This window comes from Cucurbita moschata, unplaced genomic scaffold (assembly GCF_002738365.1).
Source record: "Cucurbita moschata cultivar Rifu unplaced genomic scaffold, Cmos_1.0 Cmo_Scf00013, whole genome shotgun sequence".
NCBI classification, from domain to species: Eukaryota; Viridiplantae; Streptophyta; class Magnoliopsida; order Cucurbitales; family Cucurbitaceae; genus Cucurbita; species Cucurbita moschata.
The window spans coordinates 2,618,260-2,633,539 of NW_019268529.1; the positions used below are offsets into that span (position 1 = coordinate 2,618,260).

Genomic DNA, 15,280 nt, shown 5'->3' on the forward strand with positions numbered 1-15,280 from the left:
GTCACATCATGCATAAGGTAATGACTTTATTATGGTAGAAAAATAGGGTCTTTACATTAGAGGAAATGAAGTTACTACCTGCATTTTTTTCCGTTAGCTCAATTATAAGAACTTCATAGTTAAGTGTGTTTTGCTTAGAAAAATTCTTTGTTGAGTGACCTCCTGGAAATTAAGATGCATGTGAATGAGTTATAAACGAGGATTAAGTAACATAACCATGTCGCAGGGGAATGTTGGGACCATCAGGTGTTGAATGTGTCGGTTTGTGGAGATAATACCTTTTAGAAGTGATGAGTAAGTAACGTAACTATGTCGCAAGGGATGTATAAAAATGTTAGAGGCCATCGAGTGTTGATCTGTGGGGCTAATATTAACTCTTAGAAGGGAGGAGTAAGTAACATAACTATGTATGTCTAGACCATCAAGTATGGAATCCAAATTTTGAATTCTAATCTAAATCCCAAACATGGGTCTTTATGTTTCTTGTCCAGTTATAACGCTCTAGAAAGAAGAGAAATTTGCAAAGCCAAGAATTCAATGCTTACACAACGACCTCAATTTTCTCTAAGGAGATAACTTCTTTACAAAACTTGGTAATTCAATTCCATAGTTGCATGAAATTGAAATGCTACATACTTTGGTCGTTGTTAGAGTATGAGCTGTCAAGTAAAAGCAAAAAGTTTTAACCGTCTAATGAGTCTCTCAATCCAATTTTACGTTATTAAACTTTCAATTATACATTCAATAGATCTTTAATCTATAATTATGAAAAGGTAATATAAACAAGAAAGAGCCGATGGTATAATGAATATTTTCGTTAAGAACCAAAGATTATAGAGGCAAATGGTTGTTTTATGATTATTGTTGACGTGCACATAAGCTAAGTCCAAATTGATTTAAGATATGGGCCGAAATGTTAACAAAAGTTTTGAAGAAACTAAACATATGGCTAATATTTCAAAGTGTGGGACCAAATTTAGGATGATGGTATTGAAGATATCACTAGGCCATTCTTGTCGTTCGCCATAATTTATGGGTCAGAGAACTTCATTATGTGGTGATTCAAACCAACAAAATAGCCACTAAATTTGACCCAAAAGTTTTAGTCTTAATCTTAAAATGTTTTGACAGAGATATGGTGAGAGAGGGAGGGAGACAAAATTGCTTCATATTACAAGGAAGGATTGAGCTAATTTCCTTGTCTTTTTTTTTGGAATAGAGAAAATCAAGATGAACATGCAAGCAACCAAGGTATCTCTGGTACTTTTTTAAAAATTATCGTGTTTCAATCCTTTTATTCATTGCATGGCTTGGTATTTCAGTTTTTTCGATTTGAATCCGTCACCTCAGACATGTTAAATATGAGTATAAGTGTTAAAAACGAAGAACTCTGATATCATGTTAAGAATGAGAAAAATAAGTGGAATCGAAAGTTTGATTTTCATAACTTTTAAATGGAATTCAAACTACAAACTAAATCCTAAAAATGAAACAAAATATTCAACCCATCAATATATCAAATATAAAATTCTGGTAAAGCTATTGGATATTGTCTATTTTAGGCTTTTCCCTTAAGACTTTAAAAGCCTTTCACACCCATCTAAAGGGTGTTTCATTCTTTTCTCCAATCAATGTGGGATATCACAATCCACCCTCCTTCGAGGTTCATCGTACTTACTGGCACACCGCCTCGTGTCTACCTCCTTCGGGGAACAACCACCTCGCTGGCACCAAATCCACCCCCCTTCGTAACCTAGCATCCTTACTGGCACACCACTTCGTGTCTACCCCCTTCGGAGAACAGCCTCCTCGCTGTCACATAGTCCGGTGTATGGCTCTGATACCATTTATAACGGCTCAAATCTATTGCTAGCAGATATTGTCTTCTTTGAACTTTTCCTTTCGGGCTTCCTCTCAAGGCTTTAAAACGCGTCTACTGGGAAAGGGTGTTTCGTTCTTCTCTTCAACCAACATCGAATATTACATTACAACTATATAACATATATTTAATATATCCGAATAACAAGTGAAATGGATTTGCAGGAAGTAGAACGTAGAAATGCACAAGGTGAGTTAATGGAGAAAAAAGTAGAGACAGTAGAGTACCGATCGTCAGCAGGGCAAGGGTTAGAAAAGAAGAACGTGCAGGTTGTCCACCAGGTTCATTCTACGCCGCAAAATTTCGCCACTAGCGGCGGCGTGCTGGCTGGAGCCGCCGCAGCGGTTGCAAACACCCTCCAGTCTGCAAAGGAAGCCATCTCTCGCAAATAAAACCCCGACCACTTGAAGAACATTTCATTTCTATTGCAAATTCTGCTATGTAATCAAATAACAACATATTATAGTTTCTTCTTCGTGGTTTGTGACTATTTTAAATTTTATAATTTATAAAAACAATTGTTTATTAATCTTTTCAAATTTATACATTGGTTCTTTTTAAAAGAACAAAAATATAATAATTTTTTATTGGCTAAAAAACGAGCTCGATTTGATGTAAATAGCAAATTGGAAGTCGAATTTAAACTAAGCAAGTATGAGTTTGCATGTAAGGTCAAGTGGGTTTGTAATGATCATCAGAGTCGCTTGGACCTTCAAGGCCTCCCGAGAAATTAAGATAGGTGAACTAGGTTCAAACTTCCTACAGAAAAATTCATGGTAACCCATTAGGAGTTGGATACGATGAGGGTTTACAAGTAAGTTGTTTACTGAGTATTTTTATAATCACCATTCTCTCCTTTCTTTTTTAGGTTTTTGCAAGTTGTTGATCAAGATAGGGAACGAGTTACGCGATCATAGTGAGAGTTGTCCCGGAGTGTCAATATTTGTTTTTATATTTGGTCATTTAGGATTTTGAGTAATGTCCAATTAATCAAAATCGAATAAACACAAAATTTCTAGTGTATAAATTACTGAATATAGTGACTAAAAGATTAAATCATCTATTTTTAAAATGATAATTAATATTTTCATCCGTCCCACAAAGCAGAATCGCGATACAAGCATTTTCAACAGTTGACATAAAGTTCTTCATTGTTGACTTAGATAGCTTAGAGAGTAAGGTCAATGCTTGTCTTCTTCCTTTTATGCCGCGTAGGAACCATTTACATTTTGTTCTTTCCTATAGGAATGGGTCAACTAAATTATTCCTTTCATATCTTTTCAATCACATCTATTTACTTTAGATATAACTTTTAAATAATAGTAATTATAATGATAATAACTTTTAATAAGTTGGCTGTTATATTTAGATATTTCGATCACTTTATATTATTATTTTAAAATTTTAAAACATTTAAAATTGGATTAGATTTAAAAATTTGTAATTATTATTTTTTAAAAATTTTGTAGCATATTATTTATATACATGTATGTATGAACGCTTAGTCCATTGATTTGGATAAAAACTTTTGACTTTCGTATCTAAATTATTTGGAAAGTTCAAAGTTTTACCAATTAAAACGTAACGTTTTTCGTCATAAATATCAATGAAATATTCAAATGTAAGGTAAGTCAAATGCCAGCTCAAATGTTTCATAAACTCAATTACCATTTTGAGCATCATAGTGTAGGGTGGCTTAGAATCACACCAACCTTCACTTCTTTTGGTAAGGATCTTATTTTCCTAATAGGATAGAGACGTTACACATGCATAACATGCCTAATATGTGCGAAAAAGTTTTTGAAAACATTTCATAAATGGTGTCATGGACGTAAATGTTCATGAGAGATTATTTTTAAACAATAATGTTATCAACAACCGTGGAAAAATAAATAACAAGAATTCAAATAAAAATAAAAATAATGTTCCGACCTAACTTAGGGGCTATTAAAACAGACATGAATGTAACTGCCTTAACTCCAGTTCTATGGCCTTCATCGCGACGCCGTCATTCGTAAGGGGTGTCATACATTTTACCTAAAAAATAGAATTAGCACGTGGCTTAAGTATTTTAAAAAATATTCAAAAGTAACCCCACTATTAGGGTTGAAAAATGCATACACAAGCAAACATGGTAGAACCTATTCTTTCATAAAAACATTTCATGGAATTGATCTCTGCTTTCCATTCGGGGCAAAAATTTGATGTGTAATACTTCTCTAGACATGACCCATGTATGCTTATATGGACCCATAAGGTGGGCATATACATGCCTCCTAAGTCTGCCCTTCAGCTAGCATGCACTCACGCTGTCGGAGCCAAGAAGAGAAAGGAGTTTGCATAATATCATAACGTACATACATGTCGTAATATACGTATTCGTACTTATCATAATAAATATCTTGATGCAGGTGACATATAAAAATGCATGAGGTCCTATAACTTTAAATCATGACATAAATGTATGATGGAGTTCGTACCTTCGTTCTTTGGCTAAGGGAAGATTGAGAAGAAAATGAAAGAGGTTATGTTGACTAAAGGAAAACCAATTGTGTTGGAAAAGGTAAGGTTGTATGTATAGACTATGGCGAAGGGTGATTTGGAGGTCAAAAAGGTGGAGCCGAAGAGTAATCAATCGACTCTGCTTGTGGCAGCCATGGTGACTGCCCCTACGGCGTCAAAGCCAGCAGTGGTGGTGGAGAAGAACCGTAAAACATTCAAAAGCCATTGAAAAGAAAGGATCGAGGTTGTTAAACCGAAATGACTCTAATACCATGAGAATATTTGCTAAAACCACCCACTTAAGGTGTGTGAAAGTTCTCTATTTATAATCAAATAAATTCCCCAAGGTTATGGAAATAGTAATAAATAGAAAAAACAATATACGAAAAGATACCTACGGTAAGAAGGTAAATATCGAGATATTTGCCTATAATAAAATATCAAATATGATTTAGTATTAAATATCCTTAACAGGGTGAACACGAGATGGTGTGCCAGTAAGGATGTTGGCTCCGAAGGGGGTAGATTGGAGAGTCTCACATTGATTGGAGAGAAGAACGAAACACTATTTATAAGGGTGTAGAAATCTCTCCCTAGTAGACGTGTTTTAAAAACCTTGAGGGAAGCCCAAAGGAAAACCCCAAAGAGGACAATATCGGCTAGCGGTGGGTTTAGGTTATTACATAAAGTCATAAAATATGAAATATGAAGGGCGTTCATATGTCATTCAATTCATCCAACCAACCAAAAGTAAGGCCAATTACTTGACTAGTCTAAGACAGTGTTACCATCATTGGATCTAACTTGGATCTGCTCTTCTAAGTCCAATTTCACTTGTGTGAGCCTACAACATTGAGTTAAGGTATAATGTACAATTCAAATCATCCAATGATATCAACAAAATATACTTATGTACGTGGGATGGACATGCAGGCTGTGCGTGGAATGGGTTGGACATGCGATTGGGTTCCCCGAACCTACATTGCTTCGAGTTCAGATTCGTGGTTTGTAAGAAGGCTTGCCAAGGCTTAGGTTCAGCTTTTGGATTGGATCTACGACAAAATGAGTTGATCGAGCTCATAAATTTTAAGTTTTTCTTAAAAATTTTAAAAATCATTAAAAAAAAAATTTAAAACTAAAATTAAATCATAAAATTATGCCTCAATTATTGGCTGACATACAAATTTATATATTCATGTTGCAAGTTGTTATGCTCATGTGACATTCAAAATCTTGTCCCATTATATATATATAACCAAATATTCTTTGCCTCCACATTTATTTAAATAAAATAATAAATAATGATAAATAAGTGAGAGCAAAAAATAAATTATTATGGGTGGTAGATTCAAAATCATTAATTTACACGTTATAATGTTAAAATCATCAAACATTATAATTTAATAAATAATGTTTTTAATTTTTGGTAAATTTAATGTAAAATGATGGATAAGAACAAGACAAGGGTAAGGAAGAGGACAGAAGAAAGTCAACTGAATCATGCTGGCTCGGCTCGGCTCGGCTTAGCCTATTCAACCATTATTTTTCCTTTGCCGTAGTTGGGACGTTTGGAAAAGTCCAATCTTTTGACCTAATCTCAATCAAATGTCCCATTTTTTATTCTTAGGTTTCATGGTATTTTCCCCCCACATATTTTATTCAAAAATAAATAAATAATATTTTTTCTTTTTTCGATCTTATAATATAATATTAACGACAAAATATTTTAATTTATTATTATAATTACTGACGTATTTACTAATTTTTTAATCAAAATTACAAAATCAATTCGGTATTAAATATATTATCATAAATAAACATGCTAGAACTCCCTTGACTTATGACCCCACACAGATTGTCTCGAGGTTAATTTTCTTATAGTTCTAATTCATGACAGTGAAAAATCAAACTTTTAACCCTTTGGTTAAAAATATATGTTTTAACTAATTTATTTAAGTTTACTTTCTAGAAGGAACGGGAGGGAAATTTGCATGTTATACATAAGTTCTGTATTTATAAACCTAACAAATTAGAACATGAGTCGTGTGACAATATTAGTATTTAATACAATCTTTACATAATACTAATTTAATAAACTTCAAAGTTTTATTTTCTTATGATATTTATGGCAACTTGTTGACCATAACATGAATTAATCAATGTTGTAATTCTATAACAAGTTTAGAATAAAGGGTTTTTAGGTCATTTCACATAAATGGAAAATATAATTAAATAAAAGTTTTTCCAAATAATTTTTTTAGCATTTATGATGATTTATTATGAAGTTTTTTTTTTTTAATAAAAATGGTGACAATTCTATTAAAATACCCATAACTTTCTACTATATTTATGAATATCCAAAGTAATACAATAATTAAAAATATTACGAATAAAAATAATATATATTAATATATAATTTAATTACTGAGGTTCAATGAATGAATTAAGACCACATCTAAATGAGAGGAATTTCGAAAATAGGATGACAATAAGGTGTACATTCATTTTTCAGTAGCTCAATCATAAGAATTGAGTGACCTTTACGTGAGTGAGAATAAAACATGTTGGAAGGACTCATGTTCGTGTTGGTTTGTGGAGATAGTTTTCAGTCATAGGAGGGGTCGTGTTATTTATTTATTTATTTAAATAAATAAAAAGAGTTCAGGAGTCGGCAGGGCAATGGTCAAATGAGAAGACCAGACAGAGAGGATGAATGGAAGTGTTTTTTTATTTTTATTTTTATTTATTTATTTAAACAAATTTATTTATATTAATGCGTTAATTCCTCATCCAATCAATTCTATTCCCAATACCCTTTTCTTCTCCGTCCACCTCCTTCCATGGCGGTGGAGCTTCTCTCAGCCTACACCAACGCCCATCTCTCCGCCGCAATGGACCAAGACTCCGCCGTCCATGAAGCGGCCTCCGGTATCCACACCCTCAAAAAGCTCATCTCATTACTCTCCCACTCCCCCCCTTCTAACCTGGACTCCGATTGCCAAGCCGTTGCTAACGCCGCCGTCTCCCATTTCAAAAAGGCCATTTCTCTCCTCGGCCACTCCCCTCGTACCGGCCACGCTCGATTCCGCCGCGCCCCTTTAGATTCCTCTCAAATTTACAACGCAACCCCCATTCAGCAAATCCCTCCGCCGCCCCTTGAATCTGCCACCACCATTAATTTCTCTCATTCCTCGTTTCCCGCCGCCGACTCTGAAATTAACCTCCAACACCAACCCTCTTCCTCTTCTTTTCAAATCACTGATCTCTCCAGGGTTTCCTCTGTTGTCTCTAAGCCCTCTTCTGGCTCCAAGAGAAAGTGCGGCTCTGAAAATTTGGGCTCTGGGAAGTGCGGCGAATCCTCCGGTGGTCGATGCCATTGCTCCAAGAAGAGGTACAATTCTAAACTTAAAATCCATTAATTCCTCGGATCTGATACTAACATGTTGAATCATGACATAACATAGCCAAGAACTTTAGATTTCTAGGGTTTTGTATGAATTTCAAGTAGCTATCTGTTTAATCTTCAATGGATATGAACTAAACAAACAAACCCCATGTTTTGTTATGCAATGAATAGCAGAAAAATGAGGTTCAAAAGAGTGGTGAGAGTTCCAGCTATTAGCTCAAAGAACGCTGATATCCCTCCTGATGATTATTCATGGAGGAAGTATGGACAGAAGCCAATAAAGGGTTCTCCATATCCAAGGTAATGATCATAGAACATTCATTAAATTCACTCAAAGTTGCTGAAATTCATCAAGTTCTTGGAGATTAATAATGGGGGGGGGTTTGTGATTTGCAGAGGTTACTATAAATGCAGCAGTTTAAGAGGATGCCCTGCTAGAAAACATGTGGAGAGAGCTTCAGATGATCCATCTATGTTAATAGTGACATATGAAGGCGATCATAATCACTCTCAATCAGTGGCAGAGGCCTCAAGTCTCATCCTTGAATCATGGTGAACACAAAGAACAGAATCACAACCAAAAAAACCACTCTGTTTTTCTTTTGATTCATACAGAAATAGAAATAGTTATTTGTTTACATCATAGTTCTTAGTTCTTGTGAGAAACTCTCCAAAAATGAATTAATTTTTTAGTTTTGAGCTTAGAAGAAGAGAAATGAAGAAGATCATGGGTTTGCTTTCGTTTTTTGTTCTTTTTAGACATATATCTTCGACCACGAGGTCGAAACGTTTCGATTTTCTGTTCGGGTTTGTTCTTTAATATGAACACAGAAAACTTGAGAAGAGGAATTGGTCAATGGCTTGAAGAAACAAATTGGAAGTGGGTTGGGCAGTCTAAGAGAGAAATGAATCTTGTTTTGTTTGGTATTGAAGAAAAGATTGGAACTTTTCAAAGATGAAGAATTTAAGGCCACACACTAGAAGTAATGGAGGAGAGTCAAAAATGGTGGGCAAGAATATGCCTACGCCCACGACCATACCCGACCCATCGTGCTTGACACGTGGGCATGGCAACATAGAGAAGCCCCACGTCCTGTCTATGCAGATAGTTCTAAACTTGTAGAAACGGTTCAAAGGATAAGGTTACTAGCCTTATCTAAAATCTAGAGTTAAGAATACGTAAAGAAAATCGAACTTGAGAGGGGTTTTATGTACCAGCCTGTAATTCATGGGTTGGGGTGTTTAGTCGACATACCCATATCGTCCGACACTGTCTGAAGGTGTTTATCTTATAATACTCGTTCATATTATGACAAACGTAAGTAACACGATTACTTAGATTGTTTGGTTTGATTTGATTAAGGAAACGTACAAATTCTGTTGGTAAAGTGGTCAAACTATGCTGGATTCAATTATTTGTAATCATACAGCTTTGACTTTTATGGCTTAGGACCCTACATTGCTTTGATTTTCTACCATTTAGCAATCTTTTTCTTTGGTTTATTTTGACTGGCGAACTGTCTTTGAAAACAACTTTTAGTTGTCGTCTAATGAACTTTAACTTTAATTAGTTGCAACATAATTATTTCCAAGAAAGAGTAATGATTTCAAATATATATATATAATGTTATTTCTTAATATTGTTTACGTTCTACCAAACTTTTCGACGTTAAGCGACAACGAAGAAATGTCAATATTCGTAGTCTAATTAATGTATATTACGTTTCAAGAGGTCAAAAGTTTGAATCTTTGTGATAAGCGCCAACAATGGTGGATTTTGGAAGGCTAGAGGTCATTCTAGAATCGTTGCAAACATTCACAAAGAAAGTTAACTTAACAAATTGATTACAACCCAGAGCTGGTTAGAAGATAAATGACTCTTGGATCAAATTTGGAATCTATGATAGTCACTCTTAAATTCCAAGACGACTCATTCCATAATTAGCTTGATTAAAACTAGTTCAATGAATCGGTTTAAATATCAAACCTAAAGCAAGGTTTGAAAAGAGAATAACACCAAAAATGTATCAAGAAAACACAAAGGTTTTGTTTGTATTCAACAATGATACTCAAGCGTGAATATTACATGTTTTTAAATAGGTCAAAAACATAACCCGAACATAATGAAGTTCATCTATCAACTACAAACTACAACTACCAATAAAAGCTATTAAATACAAATCGAAGAAAATAAGACATACATAAGTTGTCTTAATTGGTAGTTCAATTTCCAATGTCATAAAGATTTTTGGGCTCAAAAGTCTTTGTTTCAACTTGTACACTCAGCTGGCCTTTGAACATGCAATATATAGGCCTCTTGAATATTCTTAACTTTACTTCTTGTAATCGATCTTTCGAGTACATGCAAAGGGTCAGTAGTTGAATTCATATCACTTTGACTTAATAAAAAAAATATTATGGGATAAAGCAAATATGCATTATTGTGAAGATAAAATTCGAGCTAAATAGGTGTTTGTAAACGTAAGTGTGTTAATAATATTTTATATCCATATAACGAAGAATATGTACTAAATGCATGTTATCGTCGTTTTAAATCTTGAGAAAATGAAGTATAAAAAGTTTATAAACATGTTTATGTATAACGAAAGAAACAATCAAGTTTGTTTGGTGTCCCTCGTTAGAAACTTCAGAAATACAAATGGAAAGTAAACTTTCAAAATGTATTATTAAACCAAGAAATCACAAGTTGTTTCATAGTAAAATTTTAAAAATAAATTCGATAACAGCTCAAGCCCACTGTTAGTAGATATTGTCCGCTTCGCTCTGTTACATATCGTTGTCAGTCTCACGGTTTTAAAACGCGTCTACTAGGGAGAAGTTTCTACGCCCTTATAAAGAATGTTTCGTTCCTCTTTCCAACCAATGCGGAAACTCACAATTCAAATCTCAACTAGTAGTAAAACTTTGAAATGCAGAAGCAAAATAAAAATTATGAAACATAGATCCCACGACGCTCTTGTCCTTACTAAAGGCATACGATAAGAAAGCACTTGGTCAACAACCTATCAGTCCTATCCAAAACAATACTAGCTTAAAACAAGAAAAAATCGAAATACATTAACCTTCGTTTCATAGAAGTGTTTGGACCAAACTAGTTTAATTGAACTGGACTGCAAGACTAATCAAATCAAACCAACTTAGATCAATAACTTCAGCATAAATTTATGTCTACAAGACTCTGTGATTTATTAATAACGAACAAAAAACGGTTCAACGCAACCCAAATGCCATCGTAGCCTCTATAAGGAAACCTGTAACTCATTGCCATGGAGAAATAAAAAATGAAGAGGTTGCTCGAGTGTTACGGTATCTTTAGTCAGTACCATACTAAATGTAATAAAGTGTATTTAAAATTATTCTTTTAATAAATGATAACTATATCTCTTGATTTTTTTTAAAAAAAAATAAATATATCATCCGTAATTTTATTTAAATTTTTATTTTTTATTTTTTATTTTAAGGATATTATTGGATGTTTTAAATTTAAGAGCATTTTAAAAATAAAATAGTATTTTTTATTAAATATAATTCTCTATTTTAAAATTTAAAATTCGTGCGAAAATGAAAAAACTAATTCTAATCCGTAAGCCCTAAATACATGTCTTTTGCTGAGTAAAACTGAACAGAGCCGGCGGCGGCGATGGGCTGCGCAACCATCGTCATCGTTAGCTTATGAGATCCCTTTCCACTTCTAACCTCCATCTCAAAGCCATAATTTCTCTCTATAAGTCTCTCATGGCTTCCTCTGTCACCCAAACCCTTAAACCAGATTTTCCTCAAGACCTCGATGACCTTCTCTGCTCCGATCCACAGCAACATCAACAAGAGGAAAGTAAATCCGATGACCCATCACTTCTCGTGGTCTCGCGGAGTGGATATTTGAATGGCGGGTCGCGAATTGAGCGAGCCTGGGCTCATTGGTCGAAGCTTGGTCGGCCGAAGTTGATTGTAGCTCCTATGGTGGACAATTCGGAGCTACCGTTCCGTTTGCTCTGCAGGAAATATGGTGCCGAGGCGGCGTATACGCCTATGCTGCATTCACGGATATTTACCGAGAACGACAAGTATAGGAACGTGGAATTTACTACTTGTCAGGTATATGAAAAGTTCAATCCAAGTTTATGTTATCCTTCTTTCTGTATTTCTGTTCATTCTTCCTTGTTTTTGAAATTTTGAAATGGTTTATAGGAGGACCGCCCATTGTTTGTTCAATTTTGTGCCAATGATCCTGATGTTTTGTTGGAAGCTGCTAGAAGAGTGGAGCCATATTGTGATTACGTCGATCTTAACCTTGGGTAATCTCTATTAATCATCTCTCTAATTCGTATTCTATTGGGCAACTCATACGAATTTTTGCATTCCTTATGATCTTATATGCCAAATGCTTACCTGCTATGCTTCTCGTGGATTGGTGGAGTCAGAATTTGTTTACCAAAACATTTTTTTGTTGATTAATACTGGGGAAACTGTTCCCAAGTTCTAATTATTAGCTTCAATTTGTTACATCAATTGAAGGTGACTATTGGTATTGTGTTCGCAAACCATTATATGTTTGTCAAATCCTAATTTGTTTCACTGAGAGCCAACGATGGGAAAATGCTATCTTGCTTGCTTAGCATAAGGGCTTGCAAACTCTGAGTATTTCGGTTTAACTTGAAACTAGGAATATACGTGAACTAACGTCATGACTGAAAAGTTGATACCTGATTATAGGTTGATTGACGGGTTCGATACTACGTGGGATAGCCTGAAATCCATTTGGTTGTTAATCGGTTTGATGTTAAGATGTGTCAATGGTTCAGTGATGTTATTAGTTTTCCTTGGGTGCAGTGAGGAAACCATATTGAGTCTAGACACATATATCCTCCCTGTTTTGCTACAAGGAGCATAGCTTGTGGTAACTGGTTAGAAATTTCTATACTCTTGGTTTGTGTGACACTCTTGGTTGAAGATCCTAACCAAGTGTAGTTTTGGAGAGCAATTGAAGGAAAATTTGAAAATGAAAAAGCTTGTGCCTGTATTAAGGTGAATAATTGACTTTGTCTAGCCTAATTTGAGGAAGCTTGCCAACTTATTTAATGTGGCTTTCCTATTACTGAGGAAAATTACCCATTGAATTTCTTGATTTGGAATGTTAGAGAATGCTGATTGCTGTATAAAAGAGTAGCTTGGGCTCATTGGTTTAAGGAATTTCCAGGATACAATTAATTATGCTGGTTGCTCTCTTTTAGCTGTTCATGGGAATTTCTATAGAAGAGTAGCCTGGGCTCATTGGTTAAAGGAATTTCCTCTTCTGCAAGATTATTTTGAATGTTAAACTTTGGGGATCAAATTTTGAACAGGCGTCTAGAGTCATCGTTAGTCGATCAAAAATTTCTTCAAAGTAAGAGGTGTCCTTGCAAAATGTTATCCTAATAGGGCTTGGGAGCTTTGGATTTAATTTTGTTTCCTCTTCTTTTTTGTTTGTTCATACTCTGTCTCCTCGCGTAGAATTGATACTTTATACATATTTGGAAGGTTCAATTAGTTCGTTATCAGACCCAAGGCCATGGGAGCTTTGGAAAGTCGGATTAGAAAAAAACTTCAATAAGGAATTATGGAGACTTGATTATATTTCAATTTCTTCTCTATTGTCTTCCTTAGTTTGAGAGGCGCTTCCCTCCTTGTATAACTTTCCATTGTTCTCAAGTCACTACCAAAGAGGAAGGTTAGCATAAACCCATGTCGATTATATTTTAAATTTATAATATTAATGGGTAGAAATTTCAATATCAGTAGATATCACGAGAAAAATTGAAAGTACCTCAAGAACTCAAAAAGGTTTCAAAATTGACAAATAAAACTTCGGTATTTATACGTCACGGTACTCGTCTTTGTGACTAACTATATTTACCACTATCATGCTTTACAATTCTATTAGACTTAATCAAGTACATTGAATTCAAGTAGGATTTGGGTATCTAATTGATATTAAGAGATCAAGACACTGTAGACCCTTATTATGATAAAAGTAGCTTTTAATATAACTTCTAATTTGTGAGTTCCCACGTCGGTTGGGGAGGCAAACAAAGCATTTTTTATAAGGGTGAGGAAACTTTTCCCTAGCAGACATGTTTTAAAAACCTTGAAGGGAAGCCTAAAAGAGAAAACTCAAAGAGGACAATATCTGCTAGCGGTGGGTTTAGGCCCTTACATAATTAACCAAATAATTAAAATTATGAAACTTTTCTTAAAGAAATTCATGCCGCTTATTTTATTCCTTTTGTGCTATTTTCTACATGGTTCTCCCTCTCAATTATGTGTCTGAAACTAACAGAAACAACATTAAGGATAATCTAATGTCACCTGTTTTTCCAAATGTATTGCATGCCAAATATGTTACACATTGTATCCATATTGTTTACTTACAGTTTCTGAACTTGAATTGAGCGCTGTACTAATTCATGCAGGTGTCCTCAGCGTATCGCCAAGCGAGGAAATTATGGGGCGTTTTTAATGGATAACTTGCCTCTTGTAAAAGCAATAGTAGAGAAGTTGGCTTCCAATCTTGAGGTTCCTGTATCATGTAAAATTCGAATCTTCCCAAATTTACAGGATACAATTAACTACGCAAGAATGTTAGAGGAAGCTGGTTGCTCTCTTTTAGCCGTTCATGGCCGCACAAGAGATGAAAAAGATGGTAAGAAATTCCGGGCTAATTGGAGTGCCATTACTGCTGTTAAAAATGCTGTACGAATTCCAGTTCTTGCCAATGGGAATATAAGGCACATGGAAGATGTTTACGACTGTTTGAAAGAGACCAGGGTCGAGGGCGTTCTTTCAGCCGAAACCCTTCTTGAGAATCCTGCACTTTTTGCTGGGTTTCGAACAGCAGAATGGGTAGAGGGCTGTGAAGAAAGCACCAGGGACGGAAACCTGGATCAAGCCGATCTGCTGGTGGATTACTTGAAGCTTTGTGAAAAATACCCCGTCCCGTGGCGAATAATTCGTTCGCACGTGCACAAGTTGTTGGGAGATTGGTTCAAGCTTCATCCACACATTAGAGAAGACTTCAATGCACAATCCAAGCTCACCTTTGAATTTCTTTATAATATGGTGGAGCGTTTGAGAGAGTTGCAGGTAAAAATTCCTCTTTATATCAAGGATTCTTCTCCTGCATCTGCAATTTTGGCCAATGGTTGACTGCTTTACAGATTGATTGATAGGCTTACTGGTCTTTAACTTGAAGGATTCTCTGCGAAAACTAGATTCATTCTGTTGTTGTACCACTAATATTCACACAAAATTATCATTCTCGTAGCCTTAATTGCACAAGGAAGATAAGATTTTGTATTTATTGTTGCAAATTGTAGCCTTAATCGATTAGATTAAGGACGATATAGAGATTGAACAGCTACATTTTTGGCTATGCTCATTTATTCTTGTTCCATCTTGTTCGCCATTCTTGGGTAAAAACGTTTCTTGTATTGAAA

The 15,280-nt window shown here is 34.9% G+C and overlaps 3 protein-coding genes across 4 annotated transcripts; all 3 read left to right on the forward strand.

The window, feature by feature from the left end:
• The first annotated feature begins 1,134 nt into the window (after positions 1–1,134).
• Positions 1,135–2,376, forward strand: LOC111451572. The gene is made up of 2 exons (XM_023092045.1): positions 1,135–1,251; positions 2,044–2,376. Exons 1-2 carry the CDS (start codon positions 1,231–1,233, stop codon positions 2,269–2,271), a joined length of 249 nt encoding a protein of 82 aa, XP_022947813.1. The 5' UTR covers positions 1,135–1,230; the 3' UTR covers positions 2,272–2,376.
• Positions 2,377–7,164: 4,788 nt separating this feature from the next.
• Positions 7,165–8,587, forward strand: LOC111451003 (probable WRKY transcription factor 15). Of its 2 annotated transcripts, none has more exons than XM_023091218.1 (3): positions 7,165–7,772; positions 7,959–8,087; positions 8,184–8,587. In XM_023091218.1, the coding sequence occupies exons 1-3, from the start codon at positions 7,222–7,224 to the stop codon at positions 8,341–8,343; spliced, it is 840 nt and encodes a 279-aa protein (XP_022946986.1). In that variant the 5' UTR covers positions 7,165–7,221; the 3' UTR covers positions 8,344–8,587. The 2 variants fall into 2 exon arrangements, with proteins under 2 accessions (XP_022946986.1, XP_022946987.1); XM_023091219.1 differs by having other exon boundaries at positions 7,166–7,772; positions 7,962–8,087.
• A 2,771-nt stretch (positions 8,588–11,358) lies between these two features.
• Positions 11,359–15,236, forward strand: LOC111451248 (tRNA-dihydrouridine(16/17) synthase [NAD(P)(+)]-like). The gene is made up of 3 exons (XM_023091593.1): positions 11,359–11,903; positions 11,997–12,103; positions 14,258–15,236. Exons 1-3 carry the CDS (start codon positions 11,481–11,483, stop codon positions 14,988–14,990), a joined length of 1,263 nt encoding a protein of 420 aa, XP_022947361.1. The 5' UTR covers positions 11,359–11,480; the 3' UTR covers positions 14,991–15,236.
• Positions 15,237–15,280: the final 44 nt, after the last annotated feature.